The sequence below is a fragment of the Rhinoderma darwinii genome, chromosome 1, assembly GCF_050947455.1.
Source record: "Rhinoderma darwinii isolate aRhiDar2 chromosome 1, aRhiDar2.hap1, whole genome shotgun sequence".
Lineage (NCBI taxonomy): Eukaryota > Metazoa > Chordata > Amphibia > Anura > Rhinodermatidae > Rhinoderma > Rhinoderma darwinii.
Genome location: NC_134687.1, coordinates 110,032,466 through 110,054,682, shown reverse-complemented (window position 1 = coordinate 110,054,682; position 22,217 = coordinate 110,032,466). Strand labels below are relative to the sequence as shown.

The window sequence follows — 22,217 nt, the reverse complement described above, 5'->3', positions numbered from 1 at the left end:
GCACCATTTATTGTACCAGATAATGTAGTGGGAAAGTGAAAAAAAGTATTTGTAAGGCAGAATGGATTCCTCCATTATTTTCTACGTTTTGTTTTTATGATGCTTACCGTTCGTTAAAAACAACATGTTAACTTTAGTCAATTCTATTACGGAAATACCAAATTTCTATAGTTTTTTTTCTGATGTACTACTTTTATAAAAAAAAAAAAAAAATTTGCTTTGTGTCACCCCATTCTCAGGCCCATAACTTTTATTTATTTTTTCTGTTGGTGGGGGCTTATTTTCTGTGGGGCGAGCTTTAGTTTTACAACACTTTCTGATCACTTTTTAGTCCATTTTATTTGGGAAGGTACCAATTATGCATATTTTTAATTATTTTTTTTACGTTACTTTAGGAGAAAAATAGGTGAAGTTTTTTTAATTTTTGTACATTAAATTTTTTTATTTTTTTAGCTTTCCATGGGGACTTGAAAAAGTGATTGTTTGATGGCTGTTACGATACACTGCAATACCTATGTATTGCAGGCATTGTGCTATTTACCGTCTCCTATTAAGCAAGGGACAGGACTTAATAGGAGCAGAAAGATGGTCATCGACATGTCAACCATCGACACCCCACGATCTAATCGTGAGGAAGTGATGGGGTTACTCAGACCCCCTGTTTCTAACAGCTTAGATGCTGCGGTCGCTATTGACCGCTGCATCTAAGTAGTTACCCCCACTTTGCAGTGAAGTGTGGGCTGTATGTTATTGTTTGAGTATGGAGCAGGCTGTACAGTTACATTGTGTCAGGAAGGGGTTTAACATACTTTTATATAGGATGTGAATTTTATAGGTTAAATAATGTACCCCATTCTGTAAATTATAAGAATGTTAGGCTCTGTTCACATCACATAAGAGCCCTATGTTCTGCATATGTACCAAGAAAACTCTGGGCACATACACCAAACTTATTCCTAGGCCCCCATTTACTGGCATATGCCAGAAATTTCTGTATGTTTTGGGTACCTTGTTTTTTGAGGTATGAAACAGCGTAGTAGACTATGCTATTCAATACAAAGATGTACAGTAAGAAACGTATACTACTTGGTATGCATTTTATTTTTTACAATGACGGTCTATTGTTGATGCATTCCACTTTATGCCTATACAGTGGGATATGTTGCATCCTTCATTAGGGTATACGTTAGAAAATCATCCTGATTCATACCACCTCTGGGATCTGCATCTATCTCCCGTTTCACCTGGCAAGGCAGCCACTGGTGGATAATTGGTGCACAGGAGGATGTGTTTTCTGAGCTTTGCTGTATCCGTTACCCCCAAAGAAGTGGATGTGTACTGTACATGATACAGGTCATGAAACGCTGAGGTAACTGCTGATATTCTAGTCATTTCAAGTAGGGGGTACATTATTCCTTTTTGAAGAGAAAGAGGAGCTTGCCGTACACCATTTATTAATTAATTTTCTCAAAGAAGATCTGCAGCATCTGAGGTGTTTTTTGTTTTATTTTCACCAGCAGCTAGGGCACAGTACTACTGTGCACCTGAAAAGTCTTCAGACCCTTTCATTTTTTTCACATTTTGTTATGTTCAGGCCTAACAGACTTTTCCCCATCATTCTGCACTCTATACCCCATACTGACAAAGTAAACACTGAATTTCAGGAATCTTTGAAAATGTATTAAAAATGAAAAACTCTAATTTCGCATGGACATAAGTATTTAGACCCTTTGCTATGACACTTAGCTCTGGATGGCCTCACATTTCTCTAGATCATCTTTGAAATGTTTCTACACCTTGATTAAAGTCCACCTGTGATAAATGTATTTGATTGGACATGATTTGGAAAGACACACCCCTGTCTATATAAGGTCTCACAGCTGACAATGCATATCAGAGCAAAAACCAAGCCATAAGGAGGAAAGAACGGCATGTAGAGCTGAGACAGGATTGTGTGGAGGCACAGAGCTGGAGAAGGGTAGACAAAATGTTTCTGCTGCACTCAAAGTTTCCAAGAGCACAGTGGCCTCCATAAAACTTAAATGGAAGGAGTTTGAAACAACCAGGACTCTTTCTAGAGCTGGCGGCCCCACCAAACTAAGTAATCAGGGGAAAAGGGTATGGGAAGGGGGTGACCAAGAACCGAATGTTCATGAAAGAAACTTTCAGAAGGTCGACCATCACTGCAGCACTCGACCAATCTGGGCTTTATCGCAGAGTGACCAGAGAGAAGCCACTCCTTAGTAAAAGACACATGAAAGCCCGCCTGGAGTTTTAAAAAACAAAAACAAAAAAAAAAACACCTAAAGCACTCTCAGACTGTGAGAAACAAGATTCTGTGGTCTGATAAAACCAAGATTTAACTTTTTGGCCTCAATTCTAATCGTCATATCAAGAGGGAACCAGGCACTGCTCATCATCTGCACATAACCATCCCTACAGTGAAGCATGGTGGTGGCAGTATCATGATGTGGGTTGTTTTTCAGCGACTGGGACAGGGAGACTGGTTAGGGTTGAGGGAAAGATGAATGGAGCAAAGTACAGAGATATTCTTAATGAAAACCTGATCCAGAGTGCTATAGACCTCAGACTGGGCCAAATGTTCACCCTCCAACAAGACAATGACCCTAAGCACACAGCCAAGACAACACAGGAGTGACTTAGGGACAACTCTGTGAATGTCCTTGTGTGGCCCAGCCAGGGCCCTGACTTGAACCCAATCAAACATCTCTGGAGAGACCTGAAAATGGCTGTCCACTGACGGTCCCCATCCAACCTGATAGAGCTTGATAGGATTGTCAGAGAAGAATGGCAGAAAATCCCCAAATCCAGATGGGCAAACCTTTTGTCATCATCCCCAAGAAGACTGGAGATTGTTATCTCTGCCAAAGGTGCTTCAACTAATTTCTGAGTAAAAGGTATCTATGTCAATGCAATATTTTAGTTTTTGCTTATCAATAAATTAGCAAAGATTAATAACATTCTGTTTTCACTTTGTCATTATTGGGTATTGAGTGCAGAATGATGGGGAAAAACGTGAATTTTTCTTTATTTTAGAACAAGACCTCAACATAACAAAATGTGAAAAAATTTAAAGGGTCTGAAGACTTTCCAAATGCATTGTATATAATACACAATGCAGCTTCTGAAGAACAGGCCTCCTCAGGATAGGCCATCAATATCTGATTGGTGTGGGTTCGACTCTGCAATGCTCGTGCCAGCGCTGCTTCCCGTTCATTCCTTTCACATACTGTAAAATGATGACACTTGTAGCAGCGTTTCACAGTATTACAGCCTTTTCCCATGAATGGGAGTAATATTCAGTCACATTACACTTTACATATAATTATAACCAGTACTATAGTAAATAACCAAAAATCATTGGTTACATCACAGCCAGGTTTTCCTATATTACTTGCACGGCCCGAAGTTATTGTGTTTCCACTGATAACATTTTGTGTAATACCATCATGGGCCAGTAGTTGGCAATTTTTGCGTCACACCTCCTGCAATTTCAGCTGCAATATATTCTGAAATAGCCCAATATATTGTAATATGTGTACAAAACATGGAACACAATGATATTTAAGCAGTATTTAAAGACAAAAGTAAAATCAGATGACCCAATGACTTTTTTATAGGTGAAAAGATCTGGAGCTTCTGTGGCTTTTATTCATAGGGCTTCAGTATTAAAGTGTTATAAATGTAAAGATGATTTAGCGGAAACCACCATACTCCATATTTTATTGATAAGAATTAGTGTTAACCTGTTTTGAAACCATTTGTTACGTACAGCTTTATTTGCACATATACATTATTCCTTTATAAACATTTAATGAAGTTACTTTACCACCCGATAGTATTATCATTTTACTATACATAAGGCATTGAGGGATGCTACAATTATGGTTAATTAAATGTCCCATTACAATAATAAAAGCACTTAGATAGCCATAGCCTGCAGCTGGGAACATGTACCTAAAGTTTCAAAAAGCTTTATATACCACATCTGCAATACAGCTGTCTTCTATTAACTTTCCTACATCTTCAGCAATGTTGTACTGTGATCCTTTAGATGCGGTGGAACTCTTATATTGGCTCCAGATGGGATAATGCTCCAAATATAACACTGCGTAGACCAAATCCAAGGCCACCCACCCAAATGTTCTTTATAATTTTTACGGCTATGGGGTATGTGGACCCACTAGACTTCTCCGCCTTCGCGAAGTAGCAGCTGGCCAAACCGTAGTCAATGATAGTATATAGGACAAGAGTAGCTGGATATGAGATTTCGCAGACACTTGGCATGGCAGACGCTTGACTTCGTACTGGAACAAACACAATCACGGGATACGGAATACAGGATACTTGAACACAGGATACAACTAAGGGACCATTTGCTAAACGAACATAGGTAAACACAACAACACTCAGGCAAGGAGGATGAGACCTTTTTTAGTCCAGGCTGCATTTGGGATTGGGTAGGGACAGTTTTACTAATGTGCACGCTGGCCCTTTAAAGGGATTTTCCCATGAAGGACGTTTATGACATATCCACAGGATATCAGTAACAAGAAAAGGCAGATGCACACCGCAGGCGCTAAGATATATACAGTATATACACACACTTATTGTTTATTATGCATTTTTATTATTTTTATTCCATTACTGCTATAGTTATTATGTTAATAAATGTGAGGTTCTTAGCGCTCAGTTTGATCAAAATGTGCGAGCCCACCTGCCACGACAAGGCGACCTCTATCAGGGGATCCCTACACTAAACATTGTATCCCTATTATGGAGACTTACCTCTCTCTCTTGGGCTGAGCACACAGTGAGCTCAGGACAAGTAGGAACCAAATATATTCTGTTCTAATTAAAAACAGCCCCGGTGTGCATCTGCATTTTCTTGTTACTGGTAATACATTAGTCACGGCAGATTAGCACCTGCATATCTATTTCATGTTTCAGGAGGAGCTGACCAACTCTTTTTGTTTGCAGTATTTGCATGGGGGCAGTGACTTCTTCCATTTTGGTCGTGCTCTCCACCCACCTGTCCTGGGCTGTTTTTAATTAGAACAGAATATATTCATGTTTTAGGAGGAGCTGACCAACTCTTTTTGTTTGCAATATCCACAGAATATGTCATAAATATCAGATAGATGTGGGACCTGCACCTCTCTCTAGAACGGGGTCACCTAATCCCCATTCTAGCTTTTTGTGCTCACGATGACTCCCGGCCACTTCCTGATTACATGGTCGGGAGTTACGGAAACAGCGTAACTCGCTGAGCTACGCTGTTTCCGTAACTCCTATAGTAGTGAATGGCAGTTACGGAAGCAACGTAGCGGGCTACGCTGTTTCCATAACTACTATTCAGTTCTATGGGAGTTACGGAAACAGCATAGCTCAGCGAGTTACGCTGTTTCCGTAACTCCTATAGTAGTGAATGGCAGTTACGGAAGCAACGTAGCGGGCTACGCTGTTTCCATAACTACTATTCAGTTCTATGGGTGTTACGGAAACAGCATAGCTCAGCGAGTTACGCTGTTTCCGTAACTCCCGACCATGGAATCAGTAAGTAGCCGGCAGGTAGCGTGAGCACAAAAAGCTATAAAGTGGTTTACGAGGCTCTGTTCTAGAGATAGGTGCGAGTCCCACAGGTGGAACCCGCATCTATCTGACATTTATGACATATCCTATGGATATAATCCAAAAAAGAAAGTATTTGAAGCAGCACCAATCCCGATATCAGGAGCGGTCTGACGTAATGTAATCCTCAGAAAAAGCATGGTTGAACAGCAGCACACGTCTCCCAAATTTCAATCAATATGTTCTTTTATTGGTCAAAGATCCAGTAAAAAATTGCAACGTTTCGACCAGTGACAAGTGGAGGGTCTGGCTTGAGAAAGACCCTCCACTTGTCACGGGTCGAAACGTTACCATTTTTTACTGGATGTTTGACCAATAAAATAATATATTGATTGAAATTTGGGAGATGTGTGCTGCTGTTCAAAGATGCTTTTTTCTGAGGATATCCTATGGATATATCATAAATGTCCTTCATGGGAAAACCCCTTTAAGGCCTGGAACGAGTGTGCGCGTGCACGCACCCTAGAGGACACAGGAGAGCTGCAGTCGCATGTGCTGGCGTCTACAGGGAGGGAGACGCCAGCAAGAAGAGAGTGTCCTGCGGTCGCGGCTGCCGGTGAGTAGGACGTGCCGGCGGCCAGCGACCGCGGGCACAACAGTAATAAAGATGCATTTGATTGCATTTGTAATTTCCCTGTACCTGTTTGAGAGTAGCCTTATCTCACCACAATATTATATTAATACGATTTTAATAGAGAATGACAGGGATAAAAATGTATTGGGGAAAAATAGAGGTCACTTTCAAACTGTTCACTATTTGGAGCTGTTGCAACTGATAGATTTAATCCTAAAGGTGAAAGGAAAATGCTTATTTCTTTACAATATGCAGAATGCCATTTCATTTTTATTTTTTGTCTTAAAGAGGACCTCTCAGCCATTCTCCTTGTCAAAGGGGCATGTCCCTACACAGTCTGGCACCGTCAGCACAGATTAGACATTGTCAGTCTGTGTAAGGACACATCACTAACTGGTAATGCTTTGTTGTTAATTTTTAATACATCTCTATGAGGAATAACAGCGGAACAGTGCAACATAGAGTCTTAGGCCTCATTCACACGGCAGGGTTTCCCGGCCGGGTGCCGGCCGTTCATAAATCGGCCGGCACCCGGCTGCATTAGGAATAATAGACCCCTAATGGGGCTATTCACACGACCGATTTTTTGACGCCCGGGAAAACCGGCCGTCAAAAAATAGGACATGCTCTATCTTCGCCCGGGTACCCGGCCGCCCGGCTCCCATAGAAGTCTATGGGGCCGGGTATTACACGGCCATCACCGGCATGTGTCCCGAGTGATGGCCGGGTTTTCCGGCGCTTGCGCTCTATCTCCTCCTCCTCACAGCGCAGAGTGCATGTGAGGAGGAGGAGTTGATTCCATTCTGACGAATGGCATCGCTGTACACTGTGTGGCAGGGCCGGGGTGTACAGCAGGTGGAAGGGAGCGCTGCGCTGGCTCCCTTCCCCTGCTTATTTTAAAAGCACCCTGGCCCGGCGACACCTTCGATGGCGCCGCTAGCAGCTGCTGCGGCTGCTACTACTGTAGCGACGCCACTATAGCAGAGCGGGGAGGTATCTCCCCGCTCTGCTATGTGCTAGCCGCACTTTAGCTCCTTGAAGGAGCGGAATCCCCGTGTTTTCGGGGATTCCACTCCTGGACAGAGCGCTTGATGTCTCTGTCCATATCTGGGCAGTGACATCAGGGGAAATTCCTGAAGCGGAATCCCCGAACACATGGGGATTCCACTTCAGGAGTTGCCGCTGATGTCACTGTCCGGATCTGCCCGGCCCGGCACGGATGCAAAACTTAATGCAAACCGGCCGGGCAAAATGGCCGATTTTACCGGCCGACAATCGGGCTCGGGAATGACCCGGTCGTGTGAATCCCGCCTTAAGTAATGATTCTCCAGAATTGGAGAAAAATATTTACTAAAATGGACATGTCAGGAGAGCTAACAGGTCCTCTTTAAGTTGACCATGCATAACGAATTAAAGCCGACCAAACCCGATTATTTCAACTGGATGTGCAAACAATCTAATATGTACATGGGGAGCCTAAGGGTATGTTCACACGCAGTGTTTTCAGGTGTATTTCGTGGCTTTTACGCCTCGAAAAATGCCTGAAAAAACGGAAGCTGAACGCCTACAAACATCTGTCCATTGAAATCAATGAGAAAAACAGCATTTAGTTCATACGGGGCGTCTTTTACGTAAAAAGACGCTCCGTAAAAAGAAGTAGCATGTCACTTCTTGAGGTGTTTTTTGGAGCTGATTTTCCATTGAACAATATGAAAAACACCTAAAAAAACGCCTCAAAAGAAGCCTGAAAAGAAACTCCAAATTAAAAGAAGCTTAATTTTCAGCTTCAAAATGCCTGAAAATCAGAGGCGGTTTTCTCTGAAAACAGCTCCGTATTTTCAGGCTTTTTTAGTAAGCGTGTGAACATACCCTAAGGGCCTGTTCACACAGAGTATTTTGACGAGCTTTTTGGAGCGGAAACCGCTCCGCAAAACTCGTCAAAAACCGGCCGAAAATGCCTCCCATTGACTTCAATGGGAGGCGGGGGCGGTTTTCACCCGCGAGCGGTAAAACCAACCTCGCGGGAGAAAGAAGGGACATGCCCTATCTTTGCGCGTTTTTGCCTCTGACCTCCCATTGACATCAATGGGAGGCATAGAGAGCGTATTTTTTTGCCCGTAGCACTCAATGGCCGCGGGCGAAAATGGAATTTTGATGCAGAATTTTTCTCCTGCAAAAAACTCAGTGTGAACACAGCCTTACAGTCTCCTTAGTTCCGGTGGAAGGTAAGCTGCTGCCAGAGTTGTCTTATTCTCCACTTCCCTGCCGAGCTGAGCATGCCTGTTTGCAGGAGAGCCGGGAGATATAGACGTCGGCTGAATGAACTTTCTAATGTGAACTGTTTTTTTTTTTGTTTGCTGACATAGTAGCATTCTGGAGTCTAACAAAAAATAGTATTTTTACAAAATATCATATGAAAACTCTCAGCAAAAGGAAATGTTAGTAACATAGTTTGAAGAAAAAAGACTAAAGTCCATCTAGTTCTACTTATTATCCTGCCATGTTAATGCTGAAGAATTAAAAAAAAAACACGCCATTAATAAGACTGGGTATTCAGACTTGTGAATGGCATGTTCCTGATTTCTGAGAAAATATCAATGCATCTTGCTGTTGTTTTTTCCTTTAAACTCTTCCAAGTATAATTGTCTTTAAGGCCCAGTTCACACTGACTTATATTTACGTGGAAACCGCGTCGGAATCCGTGCCAAAATACGTCCAAAACCGCCTCCCATTGATTTCAATGGGAGACGGAGGCGTTTTTTTCCCCGTTGCAGTTTCTAGCTGCTTGCGGTAAAAAAGAGCAGCATGCTCTTTCTTGTTGCCGTTCCGCCTCTGATCTCCCATTGAAAACAATGGGAGGCAGAGAACGCGTTTTTCGCTGCGTTTTTTGCCCACGACGCTCAATGGCCACGGCCGAAAAAGGCCCTGAAAATCTCGTCAAGAGTTTGCAGCCAGGTAAAAATCTGCCTCAACTCTGTGTGAACAGGGCCTTCACCTTGTCTTAAAATAACCCCAAAAATTTGTTAATGTCTGTTTGGCCATTTGTGTGTTTTCCTGGTTGTCCACGGTGTTCCAAAGTCCAAGGGCATCAATATTTTTTTATTGTTCAGCTTTTACAAACACATAAACACTATATCCTGGATAATACCAATGATTTCATTTTATAGAGGGATTATAGAGGGATTACTAGGTTTTTCCTTGCTGAAAAACAGATGTTACAAAATGTCATGTTCTGTATGAAACATTACAAGATGGAATGCGCTATTGTATAGATGAACATCTGCTGAAACTAGTGATCTGATCTCTTACAGGTGAGCCTGAATTTAAGTATGTTGGCAACATGCATGGGAATGAAGCTGTGGGTAGAGAACTTCTCATTTATTTGGCCCAGTATCTCTGCAATGAATACCAGAAAGGCAATGAGACAATCATCAATCTGATCCACAATACCCGTTTACACATCATGCCTTCCATGAACCCAGATGGGTTTGAAAAAGCTGCTCAGCAAGTAAGTAAAAGGGTAAAAAACAGGAAAATCCTTTTATATGTATACAGAAAATGTGATGTTCATGTTGTTACCCTTGCACAGTGATTCACTGAAATGGTTTTTCTAATAGATGATAATTAAAGAGATTTTCTGGGAATATGCATTGATGGCCTCCCACCGATCAGATATTGATGACCCATCCTGATGATAGACCAACAATTAAATTTTACCGGACAACCCCTTTAAGGCCGGGTTTCCACGGATCGGATACGCTGCATAAAGATCACTCAGCATGTCCGACCAGGAACCCAAAGTACATTCGGTCCGAAAAATCGCACCTACTTACCTAGGCCGTTGTTATGGCGACTAATCCCTCCTGTGCAGTCCTTTCCGGTCTCCCTGGACGATGCTGCAGCCCATGTGATCGCTCTAGCCTGTGATTGGCTGCAGTGGTCACATGGGATGCAACGTCATCCCAGAAGGCCGTGCTGGACGAAGAAACACAGACTTCTTGGTACGTTTTTCTTTTCTGTAGTTGGGATTTTTGTGGCGTAATCGCTGCGACTACGCCGCAAATGTCGCAACACTTGGCTTTCTGTAGCGGAATTTGCATCCCCATTAAATTCAATGGTGAAAACCTGCAACGGAAAATCAACTAAAACACTGTATAAATTGACATGCTGTGGATTTAAATTCTGCACGGTGGGTCAATTTATTAACGTTTACGCTGCAGTTTTTTTTCTGCAGTGTGGGAATGAGATTTTCTAGGTCTCATCTACTTTGCTGCTACTGTAAATGCTGGGGAATTTCCGCACAGAATTCTGTTGCGGAAATTCCACAGCGTTTACGCTAAGGCTGGGTTCACACGACCTATTTTCAGACGTAGACGTCTGAAAATAGGGCTACAATACGTCGGCAAACATCTGCCCATTCATTTGAATGAGTTTGCCGACGTATTGTGCAGACGACCTGTCATTTACGCGTCGTCGTTTGACAGCTGTCAAACGACGACGCGTAAAAATACAGCCTCGTCAAAAGAAGTGCATGACACTTCTTTGGACGTTTTTGGAGCTGTTTTCTCATAGACTCCAATGAAAACAGCTCCAAAAACGGACGTAAAAAACACATTGAAAACGGCGCGAAAAACGCGAGTTGCTCAAAAAACGTCTGAAAATCAGAGGCTGTTTTTCCCTTGAAAACAGCTCTGTATTTTCAGACGTTTTTGGTCACTACGTGTGCACATACCCTAAGTGGGAACCCGGCCTAAGTCTCACTTGGTTGTATAGTTTGTGTCATCTGCTTAATTTGCTTGTTAAAGAATACCTTGTGTTTACATAGATATCATATGTGGAGTGCAAACACCCAATGCAGCACATGGCAAACAAGGTAATGGGCTACAATACTGAAGTAGCAGCTGAATAGTTGCTGCACTCAAGTGGCTCATGACAACTTGTCAGAAGCTGCACTGATGTTTCAAGTTAAGAATGTCCTGGGAAGCATTTTCCTTTGATAGCCCTATTCGTCTTCAGACATGAAAGTTGAAAAGTATAATAAACTGCCCAATCTGTGGGGTAAGCGGTCAGTAAAATCTTCAATTCCCTTTCATCGCTACTGCAGGAGTAATTAAAAACTATGGACATCTTTGATATGACAAAAAGGATTTTTACATGTTACTGGTTACCTTGAGTTAAAAAAGTTGCACTAAGTTTTGGGCTGCACTCTCCATTCCTTCATTTATTTTCAGACTCCCTGATTTATGTTCTTTGTGATCTGCTCGTAGTTTCAGACGTTTCTTATGTGTGCGTGTCCCTCACCGTAATAAAGGCTGGATGTGAGGTCTGTGTCCAGGATGCTGCTGACTTCACTAGCTTTTATGTATCAGCGCAGCTTCATTCATGTACTGCTTACCTCTTCAACAGCCCATGGTGGATTACTACTACCTTTTTGCTGACAGACACTGATGCTGAGATGTGTGTGATTCCACCCTTCCTCCCCCTGCAGGCTCTGTTGTGTGTCTTCTCCCTATATGCACTCTGATGCAAGCGTTTGTGATCTGCATTATTTGAACACTTCGAGCCCCCCCTCTTTCAGGTACAGCCTCCTCTGCTATCCCTAACACTGAGAAGAGGGGAGGGTGAGCGCACAGAAAGCATACACAGACAGTAGCAGTGTTCTATTGGATTTATGTCAGAAGCAGCTGCACAGACAGCTATGTACAGGGCTTAGGTCATCTTCACATCACGTTCTTTCCCTACGTTTAGCATGCACGACGGGAAAGCTCCCAGAATAAACGCTAAATGTGTTCAAAGGGATCCATTAGCCCGACGAAGGGCAAAAGTGTCCCTTTGGCCTCCATCAGGCTGATATATGTCAGTATACCTCTTTTTTTTTAGGTGTGGAATAGCCTAGTAGACTATACTATTCAATACAACGGAATCCCATAAAAAACAATACCAGGCGTATACGTTTTTTTAACATTGGAGCCTATGGGTGATGTATGCCACAGTATGGCATACGTCACAGGCATACGTTTAACATATACATCATGGCCTTTTTAAAAGCTTTATATGGCATATACGTTAAACGGATACCATTATAGTCCATGGGGGTTGGATACGTTAAATTGATGCCTAATTGTGGCCTCCGTCAACCATAGACTAAAATTATATCTGTTTAAACAGTCAAGACCCCAGTTCATGATGTATCAGTTTAATGGATACCATTACAGTCTATGGTGACAGATGGGGAATTTATCAAATCCTAGGTTTAAAGAGGTTCTGTCACCACATTATAAGTGGCCTATCTCGCGAGATCACGCTTGCTGTGCTGTAAGTCCCACACAAACGTTACCGAAGTGTCGGGATTGTGAATAGACATCGCGTCCTGGCTGGAAGCGATGTCTATTTACCGTCAAGACACTTCAGTAACGTTAATGTGTGAGTATGTGACTGCACATCATGATTTAGCAAGATTTCTCTGTTCTGAGTACATGAATGGAGAGAAGTGTATGACAGTGATTGGTCAGCGTCATACACTTCTCTCCACAACGCCCACTTGGTCAAAAAGTAAAAACACGCCCAGTTGGGCATTAGGAAAGTCATTAGCATAAATCTAAAATAGGTCATAACTCCATCAAAACTGATTGTTTTTCTAAATAAAAAACACTGCTGTTATCTACATTACAGCGCCGATCACATTATGTAGAAGATAGGGCACTTATAATGTGGTGACAGAGCCTCTTTAACTTATATGTTGAGAGCCTTTCCCGGCGTATATGTCAAAACATAGTGCAATAATCTGATGTGTAGGGGCTATGTGTTCATAGCCTTTAATCATTAACCAATTCCTATTAAAATCAATTGGCTTTCCGTATAATGCACAGACAGGACGGGTCTTCCAAAGAAAGAGATACTCTTTGTAGCTGCACTCGGCTCTCAGTACTAGATGAGGGTCCTGATCGGGGGACTTCCCTTCTATTAACTGAGCATTCCATAATTTGGAAAATATTTTTTTAAAACTAGATAACCCTTTTAAATTGTCATTGGATTCAGTATCCCCTGCCAAAAATGTAATTTCTCTTATCTGAGACTATTTTAGATTCCTGCTTAAAAGTGTTTTTCGGTTTTGTGTAAATAATGCTTCATCACTTTTGTTGGAATTGATTAAGACTGGTATATCCTACGCCAGTCTAAATATGAAGTAGTAAAATTTAGCCCTAGAGTACGCCTCTTAATAAATTAGGCGCATCTCTGGCTACTAGCTGGAGTAGATTTGCGCTATAATTTATGCTAGTTTCTGCCATAAATTAATGTAAATGGTTGGGCAGCAAGTGGCCCCGTCCTTTATTAAAGAAGTTTTCCAGTCTTAAGAAATTGATGTCCTATCCTCAGGATAGGCCATCAACATCTCATCGGTCAGGGGCCAACTCCTGGCACACCCACCGATCAACTGTTTTGAAGAGGAAGCAGCGCTCGTTCTTCCCCTTCAAAACAGCTGATCTGCGAGGGTGCCGGTAGTCCTGAGGATAGGCCATCAATTTCTTAGGACTGGAAAACCCCTTTAAGCGCTTCCCACTTTTGAAAAAAAGTGGCGAGTGTAGCAAAAAAAGTGAAAGTTGTAACATTTTTGCTGAAAAAAAATAAGATTATGTGCAAATTGACAGAAAGCTAACGTAGAGTACTTAATAAATTGCTCTATTTGTGTTTCAAGTCTTTACCATCTTCAAGGTCTCTGTTTAATGTCAGTAAATTGAGAACATTCTTCTGTACATTAAGTGGCTGGAAACCGCTGCATATCTAGTCCTGCTCTCATCTGAAAAGTGGAGACAATTGTATTCAGTATAGACACGGCTCTGTAAGCTAAATAGCCTGGACTCTAGACTGATACACTGTAGCAAACGTTCAGATTTTTTCTATTGCTGCTGGGTTTAGATCACACAAAACTTTGCCTTTACTCGATACAATTGTATCCACTTCTCAACTGAGAAAAAAAATAAGTTTTCAATAAACTGAAAGCAGAGATCTTGAAAATGGTGAGGAATTAAAACACAAAGTATATTGGAAAGTTGTATGACTTTTTATTTATATTTACATAAATAAGGAAAACTCCTTTAAAGCTTGCTGTAGAACAATTGGTTATTTATTCTTAGCATATACAAACCTGGGATACATAATAGCATAAAAATATCCTCTTTAGATCATTTTTTCTCATAAATGTATTTATCTGGTGATATAATTAATAATCTTACTAAGGCTGGTTCACACCGTGTGTAGCCACCCTAAGACTCTGCTCACACTGCCTTCAAAGGCCCAGCAGTATTCTTGCCGTAAAAATGATTGACACCACGATGGAACCTGCATGGAGCCCAATTGTTAGTCCATTGGGCCCTTAAGGCGCTGTTGATATTAATAGTACTGGATCCGACATACAAAGTTATGAACAGAAGCCACAATTTAGATGTAAACAAAGCAAAATTAAAATAAAAGCTTCCAGTTTCCAAAATACAGATGTGCAAAAATAGTTTTTTCTTTAAGTCTCTTGTGATTGGAGGTCTACTTGCTCCCCCTAGTGGTTGTCCGGTAAACAAAGTTAAAGGAATAATGATCTGTATGTGTCCAGTAAAACTTTATCTTTGTACGGTAATTGCCTTTACTAAAAAATTATTTTAGCATATAATTAATCAATAAATCAATCAATCAATGAGAACATTTCTTCTAGTATTTAGTCAAATGTCTGAAATCTATGCAAAATGACTTAGTGCTCTTTTTTTCTCTTGCACAAGCCTGGAGATATAAAGGACTGGTTTGTTGGTCGTAGCAACGCTCAAGGTATAGACCTGAACAGAAATTTCCCTGATCTGGATCGTATTGTCTACGTTAATGAGAAAGATGGTGGAAACAACAACCACTTGCTGCAGAATCTGAAGAAGACAGTTGACCAAAACACCAAGGTATCTGTTATTCAAATCAAAGATTTTCAGATATATTTTAAGTTTATGTAAAATGCCACCAACGTTATGTAGGAAACTACTGTAAATATAGCTAAGGTTGATGAAAAGAGGAAGAGAAGTCCAAACGTTCAGTCAGTTCTTACAGTAATCTAGAATAGGGGTAGCAACCGTAGCGAGGTGCGGTTCTACTATTGTTCTATTTATTCTTACTAAACTTCATTAAGGGGGTTGTCCACTACCGGACAGCTGATGACCTATCCACCGGAAAGGTCATCAGTATATGATCGATGCTGATCCGACACCCGGACCCCGCACTGATCAGCATCTCCAGCTGCCTCCGGGCACTACTCGTACATGCCGGTTAGCAGTTAGCTCCGGCCACGGAATAGTAGCCGAGCTGCAGTACTTCAGCTCTGCTCCTAGTCAAGTGAATGGGAGCAGAGCTGCAGTTCTGCAGCACTGCCACTATGCTATGTATGGAGCCAACTGCTTCTGGCTCCGTACATCGCATAATGGGCAATAACATGCCCGCTGGCTGATCGGTGCAGGGTCCGGGTGTCATATACTGATGACCTATCTTGTAGAGTTGGAGTAGAGTTACCAACAAACAGTTGTCACTTTCTTTTCCCCGTTCGCCTTGGCAGGGCACACAAAGTGAATAACTCAGTAGATAGAGGTAGAGACAATGTATAAAACGTGTTAGTGGTAGGACATGTATTAAATTTATGCACATTCCTGGCACATTTGCTTTTTATAGTTCATATATATGTTAACCATATACTCTTAAAAAAAAAATTTGTAAGCGGTGCACACATTCTTCCTTTTTCTGAGGCACTTTTCTGCATACTTGACATGACCAAGACAAATCTGCGGCATTGTTTTTTTAATTCGGATGTCTATCTTACACTTTTTATACATGGCCTCAGATAGCTCCAGAGATCACTCTTCTCAAGATAAAATTTCTCTTTCTTTCTTTTTCATTCTTTTTCTTTCTTTCTTTCTTTCTTTCTTTCTTTCTTTCTTTCTTTCTTTCTTTCTTTCTTTCTTTCTTTCTTTCTTTCTTTCTTTCTTTCTTTCTTTCTTCATAGATTGTAGTAAGGCATAATTTTGAATAAAAAGATTTAGCAAAAACATTTAAATTTTAGTAATGCAATAAATATAATTTTTTAAGTTGAATTAAATTTAAGACATTATCTGTTCTGTTGCTTAGGGGTTGAAATATATTGCATGGTAACTATAATCTATCATTTTGCAGCTTGCTCCTGAAACCAAAGCAATAATTCATTGGATTATGGATATTCCGTTTGTTCTTTCTGCCAATCTACATGGAGGTGATCTTGTTGCCAATTATCCATATGATAAGACCCGAAGTGGTAAGTATTTGGTACCATAGTAGAATAGCAGTCATTACATTATCTCCGCAAAACAATTTTTAGATTTATAATAATTACAGTATTGTAATTTTGCAAAAAATCTTCTCTGTATTAAGTTGAAAACAAATGAGAATTTTATGCTTAAAGTTGTTTGAAATTCCAAAAAGAGTCTGCTATGTTTTATTTTTTTATGTGTATTTTTTAAGAAACGCTACTACTCATGTCTGTGTTCTGTATCTTGTTTTGCTGCTCAGCTTCATTCACTTGAATACCAGAACACAGCCTATGGACTAGAGTAGTACTGTTTCTGGGGGGGGGGGGGGGGGGGGGGGGAAATAAGCAACCCCTTTAAGTAAGCATACACTTCATATCCTTGTAAGGCCTTGATTGTATACCACCCTTGCAGGTATATCTTTGGTATGGTATGAAATAGGAGACTTTGCGGCAAACGTAACTTTATTCAGCCGGCACTGATGAAGCACACTGCCAACACAAAAATAATTCACACTTCTCACCACCAGAGGTACAATATTTAGTTATGGTTTGAAGGCTATGTACACCTTTGAAAATGATTATTTATTTATTTTTAATAAATATGTGCATCAGTGTGATTGGTGCAACTTTGTAATTACATTTTATAAAAACATTTTTTTTCACTTTTTACGTTTTTATTTTACTTTGAAAGTATTTATAATACAGTATATTAATCCAAAAAGCCAAAGCATCAAATTTATATAGCCATATATACACAAACTTTGGAATATTCATTAATCACCCATTTTGCAGTTTAGCCTTTATTATAGGGGGATATGACAAGGGACTAATTTTCTCTAGACCTGTATTACCAGGTCATCAGGACTTTCATTTCCCCCCTCTACTTATCCCAAGAACTCGTATCCTTCCCATAATTCTATCCCTTTCTTTTTATTTTCCCTATTTTCCTTCATCCTGTGTCATCCGTTATCCCCATTATTCTACAATAAGTCCCATTAGGCATATCCTCCTCACATTTAATACTTTTGTATAATAAACCACCAAAAAATAAGCCGATAATTACTATAGCCTCAATCCCTTCCCCTCCCAGCATTCCCCATCATATTTATTCCAACCATTTTCCCCACATCTCCTCAAACACTGTCTCCTATTCTTCCAAAAATAGAAGATTTTTTCATATTGTAACATCTTTTTTGCATACTTCCTCCAGCAGTTTACCATTGGTGGTTCTTTCTTAATCCATTTAAACATAATGGTCTTACGTACCCAGAATACAAGTTTCAATAAAGCCGCCTTCCTCATTTCCCTTGAAGTCTTAAAGAGTCTCTGTCACCACATTATAAGTGGCCTATCTTGTACTTAATATGATCGGCGCTATAATGTAGATTACAGCAGTATTTGTTAGTTAGAAAAACTATCATTTTTGACGCAGTTATGACCTATTTAAGCTTTATGCTAATGACTTTCTTAATAGACAACTGGGCGTGTTTTTACTTTTTGACCAAGTGGGCGTTGTGGAGAGAAGTGTATGATGCTGACCAATCCGTGACCAATCAGCATCATACACTTCTCTTACTAGATCACTATGTGCAGCCACATACACACACATTAACGTTACTGAAGTGTCCTGAGAGTTAATAGACATCACTACCAGCCAGGATGCGATGTCTATTTACAATCCTGACACTTCAGTAACGTTTGTGTGTGACTTACAGCACAGCACATCGGGATCACTTTGGGCTGCCATTTACACCGTAATCTCGAGAGATTACGCTTCCTGTGCTGTAAATCCCACACAAACGTTACCGAAGTGTCAGGATTGTGAATAGACATCACGTCCCGGCTGGGGGTGATGTTTATTAACTCTCAGAACACTTCAGTAACGTTAGTGTGAGTGTATGTGGCTGCACATAGTGCTCTAGTAAGATCACTATGTGCTGACTAAATGAATGGAGAGAAGTGTATGAATCTGATTGGTCAGCGTCATACACTTCTCTCCACAACGCCCACTTGGTCAAAAAGTAAAACACGCCCAGTTGTCTATTAAGAAAGTCCTTAGCATAAAGCTAAAATAGGTCATAACTCCGTCAAAAATGATCGTTTTTCTAAATAAAAAACACTGCTGTAATCTACATTACAGCGGCGATCACATTATGTAGAAGATAGGCCACTTATAATGTGGTGACAGAGCCTCTTTAAATCCATCATAACCCAACACACAAACAATCAGATCCCAGGGAATTTCCACCCCATATCTCTCCAAGATATCTTTCACAACCTCCTCCCAAAATCTCATGATTTTGGGACATAACCACAGCATGTGTATTAGATCGACTTTTTCCCCTGAACACTTAGGGCAGTTTGCTTCACGATCCTTAAACATCTTTGCCAACCTATATGGGGAATAGTGGGCTCTATTAACAATAAAAAGCTGGGTAACACGAAGCTGAGGTCCATGGGAAAGCTTAGGAATATTTCCCAAATTTCTCATCCATTGGGATTCGCTTATCTCTCCTTAATCCAGTGCCCATTTCTCCTGGGCAGGATATAAAATATACTGATTCCTTTCATCACTAATTATTATATATATATATATATATTCCCACCAACAATTTCACAAATGGATTCTCATCCAATTCTTTAGTCATTTCCTTCCATTTAAGGCCGAGTGCATGCCTAACTTGAAAATACCATATTCTTTCTTTCTCACCCAGTCCAAATTCCCCAATTAAATCATGGAAACAGTGGCGTAGCTATAGGGGTCGCAGCGGTCGCAATTGCAACCGGGCCTCAAAGCCAGGGGGGCCCGTGGCCCCCCCCCGCACCACATCAATAAAAAGTTACTATAGTAACTGGGCCTGCGGGCCCCTGTTACTATAGTAACTGACAGTACTTACCCGCCTGGTTCCTGAGCGCAGCGTAGGTCCTGACGTCACAGCGCTGTGCGCCGCGCACAGCATCCCAACTCTGGATAGAGTCAGGACATCTGCTGCGCCTGAAGAGGAGGGTAAGATTAATATCCCTGTCTGCTGAAGCTGATAGGTCGGGGTCCGACTTCCAGGCTTAGATACAGGGTCCAACAGACAGTATCACAAATGGGCCCTGTATCTAAGCCTACCACATGTGTTACTAATCTTTTTTTTGTGTTTGTGTTTTTTTACAGGTTCGGTCATTGGACTATGTCTGATTCAAGGACTACTTCGATGACTGCTTTTTTTATTATCAATAAAATGGTTAATGAGGGTTGTGTTTTTTTTTTTATTTCACAGAAATATTTTTTCTATGTCTTTGTATTTTTTTTAAACTTTATTACTACAGCCTTAATAATGGCAGCCGGCTGATTGACAGCGTCCATTACTAAGGCAGGGCTTAGTGTTAGCTGGTGCAGAGGCTAACACTAACACCCATTATTACCCTGGTACCCACTGCCACCAGGGGAGCTGGGTCGGATACTGGGGCGGCCGCGGGCTGGTATTATCAGGCTGGGAAAGGCCAGAAACGGCGCCCCCTCCCCCAGTAATGCTAGCCTGCTGCTCTTTATTGTATCTGGATGGTTATGAAAAACCCACGTCATTTAAAAAAATAATAATAATAATTATTGGAAAGAACAATGTGGGGTCCCCCCCAATTTTCATAACCAGCCAGATACAACACAGCAGCAGCAGCCTATCATTACCAGGGTGGGAAGGGCCACTGTTTTTGGCCTTCCCCAGCCTAATACTACCAGTCTGTGCCCAACCATCACTACAGATGGTCGGGTACTGGTTCGTACCCGGGTCCTCTGGCGGTGGGTATCAGGGTAATAATTGGAGTTAGTGTTAGCCTCTGCACTGGCATAACATTAAGCCCCGCCTTAGTAATGGACGATGTCAATCAGCCAGCACCAGTACTAAGGTGGTAATAATAAGGTTTAAAAAAATACAAGGACATAGAATTTTTTTTTTATTGAAATAAAAAAACCCACACAACCCTCATTAACCATTTTATTGAGAATAAAAAAAACATTGAAGTAGTCCTCGAATCCGACGTAGTCCAATGACCGAACCTGTAAAATAACACACAAACACAAAAATAATTAGTAACACATAAAGAAGCAAAACAATTATTATTCTTACCTTTCCTGGGTCCAGCGCTGGAGCCGCAATGTCAGCGAGCTGAGCTGCTGTATCTAATCCAATCGTGTGATACTGTCTGCTGAGCCACTGTATCTAATCCTAGCCATAGTTTATAGGGTCATAGTGCTATAGATATGCTGTCTCCTATACACACATATACACACACATTTTCTTGGGGGGGGGACATATGTATTGGGGCTATTTCCCCTGACATTTTAAGTCCTTAGTGACGCCCCTGGCTGCTAGTGCTGCATCGTTGGGTCACTTAGGAGACCCAGCGATGCAACTAAAAGCTGCGGGCTGTTGGCCATGAGAAGTTTGCGGGGGGGCCCAATAAGAACTTTTGCATCGGGACCCATGAGCCTTTAGCTACGCCCCTGCATGGAAAGCTTTCAATTCTTCTTCTTTGAGGATCTGTCCCAATTTATTTATCCCCTTCTGCTTCTAGAATTTGTACTCAGAAACAAAGTATCAGTCTAAGAAAAAGGAAGAAATGATCCAACGCTGAGTCGTACTTTGGATTTAAAAAGGAAGCAGTATTCCCACCTTTATTGGGGTATTAGGATTAAAATTGAAGGGAGACGCAGTCCCAAGATATATGTAGATAGTAGGCGGTTTGCCCTGGCCTACGCGTTTCAAGCACGAGCTGTGCTCTTACTCATGGCAAAGAAATGTGAAAGCACATCCTGCCTTGCCTGCTAGATATACGTAGATAATGAGTGTGAAAAGTTCAGGTGAGTGATTAACCCTATATGCTGATTGTTACTGCAGGCAGGGTGTACCCGCAGGAAAAACCGGCACAGGTGTATGTAATCAAAGAGGTATGTATTGTATACTGAAAAATTTATGGACCTGTCCACTCCATGCAAAAAACAATAACTAAATATAGATGGAATTGTTCAGACTACTAGGTGTTACGTACAATACCTCAAATCGTATAAATTATACAGCAGGCAAAGCAGTATTGGCCTCACAATGCATACAATATATATCACAGATGTTATATTTGCGAAACATTAAAAGCAAAAAATATTACACAATTTTTAGGCTGACTTAATTCTGATTGTTGCATATTTTAAGTAGCATACAAAGTATTTATAATATACGGCAAAAAAATGCAAACAAAACAGGAATATCATTTTAAAAATTATTAAGGGAAGAAAATTAATTATTCCCAACATAAAAAAAGAATTAAATATATATACACGCATATATGACCAAAGGAACACTATATATGTGTAATAGTTATTTACTATTAATACTCTTAGGTAAATCATTAGATGGCAGTAAATAAAATTTCATATCGTAGGTGCTTCATTGGGAGTGGTTGAAAAAACTCGATGTAAGTCAGGTCTGAATAAGGCTCTAAAAGTTACCTAGATACTTAAGGAGAACTAGTCTCGGAAATATTTAAATTTTTCGTTTGTGGTTTGTTAGTTTTAGAAACGATTCTTGTAATTACAGTTGGTTGGTAGAACCTGCTAGCTGGCATAAGTATTCATTCCAAACTATATTTTTATGGGGGACCATTGAAAGTTCCATTCAACACCATGTACAATAGATGAAATAAACT

The 22,217-nt window shown here is 40.9% G+C and overlaps 1 protein-coding gene across 1 annotated transcript in view; it reads left to right on the top strand.

Moving 5' to 3' along the window:
- The window catches only part of CPE (carboxypeptidase E), an 82,379-nt gene that overhangs the window by 28,524 nt on the left and 31,638 nt on the right, over positions 1 to 22,217 (top strand). Inside the window, exons 2-4 of the mRNA XM_075860270.1 lie at positions 9,538 to 9,734; positions 14,995 to 15,162; positions 16,418 to 16,535. Of these exons, the coding sequence (XP_075716385.1) occupies positions 9,538 to 9,734; positions 14,995 to 15,162; positions 16,418 to 16,535 (483 nt within the window). The remainder of the gene's footprint in view (positions 1 to 9,537; positions 9,735 to 14,994; positions 15,163 to 16,417; positions 16,536 to 22,217) is intronic.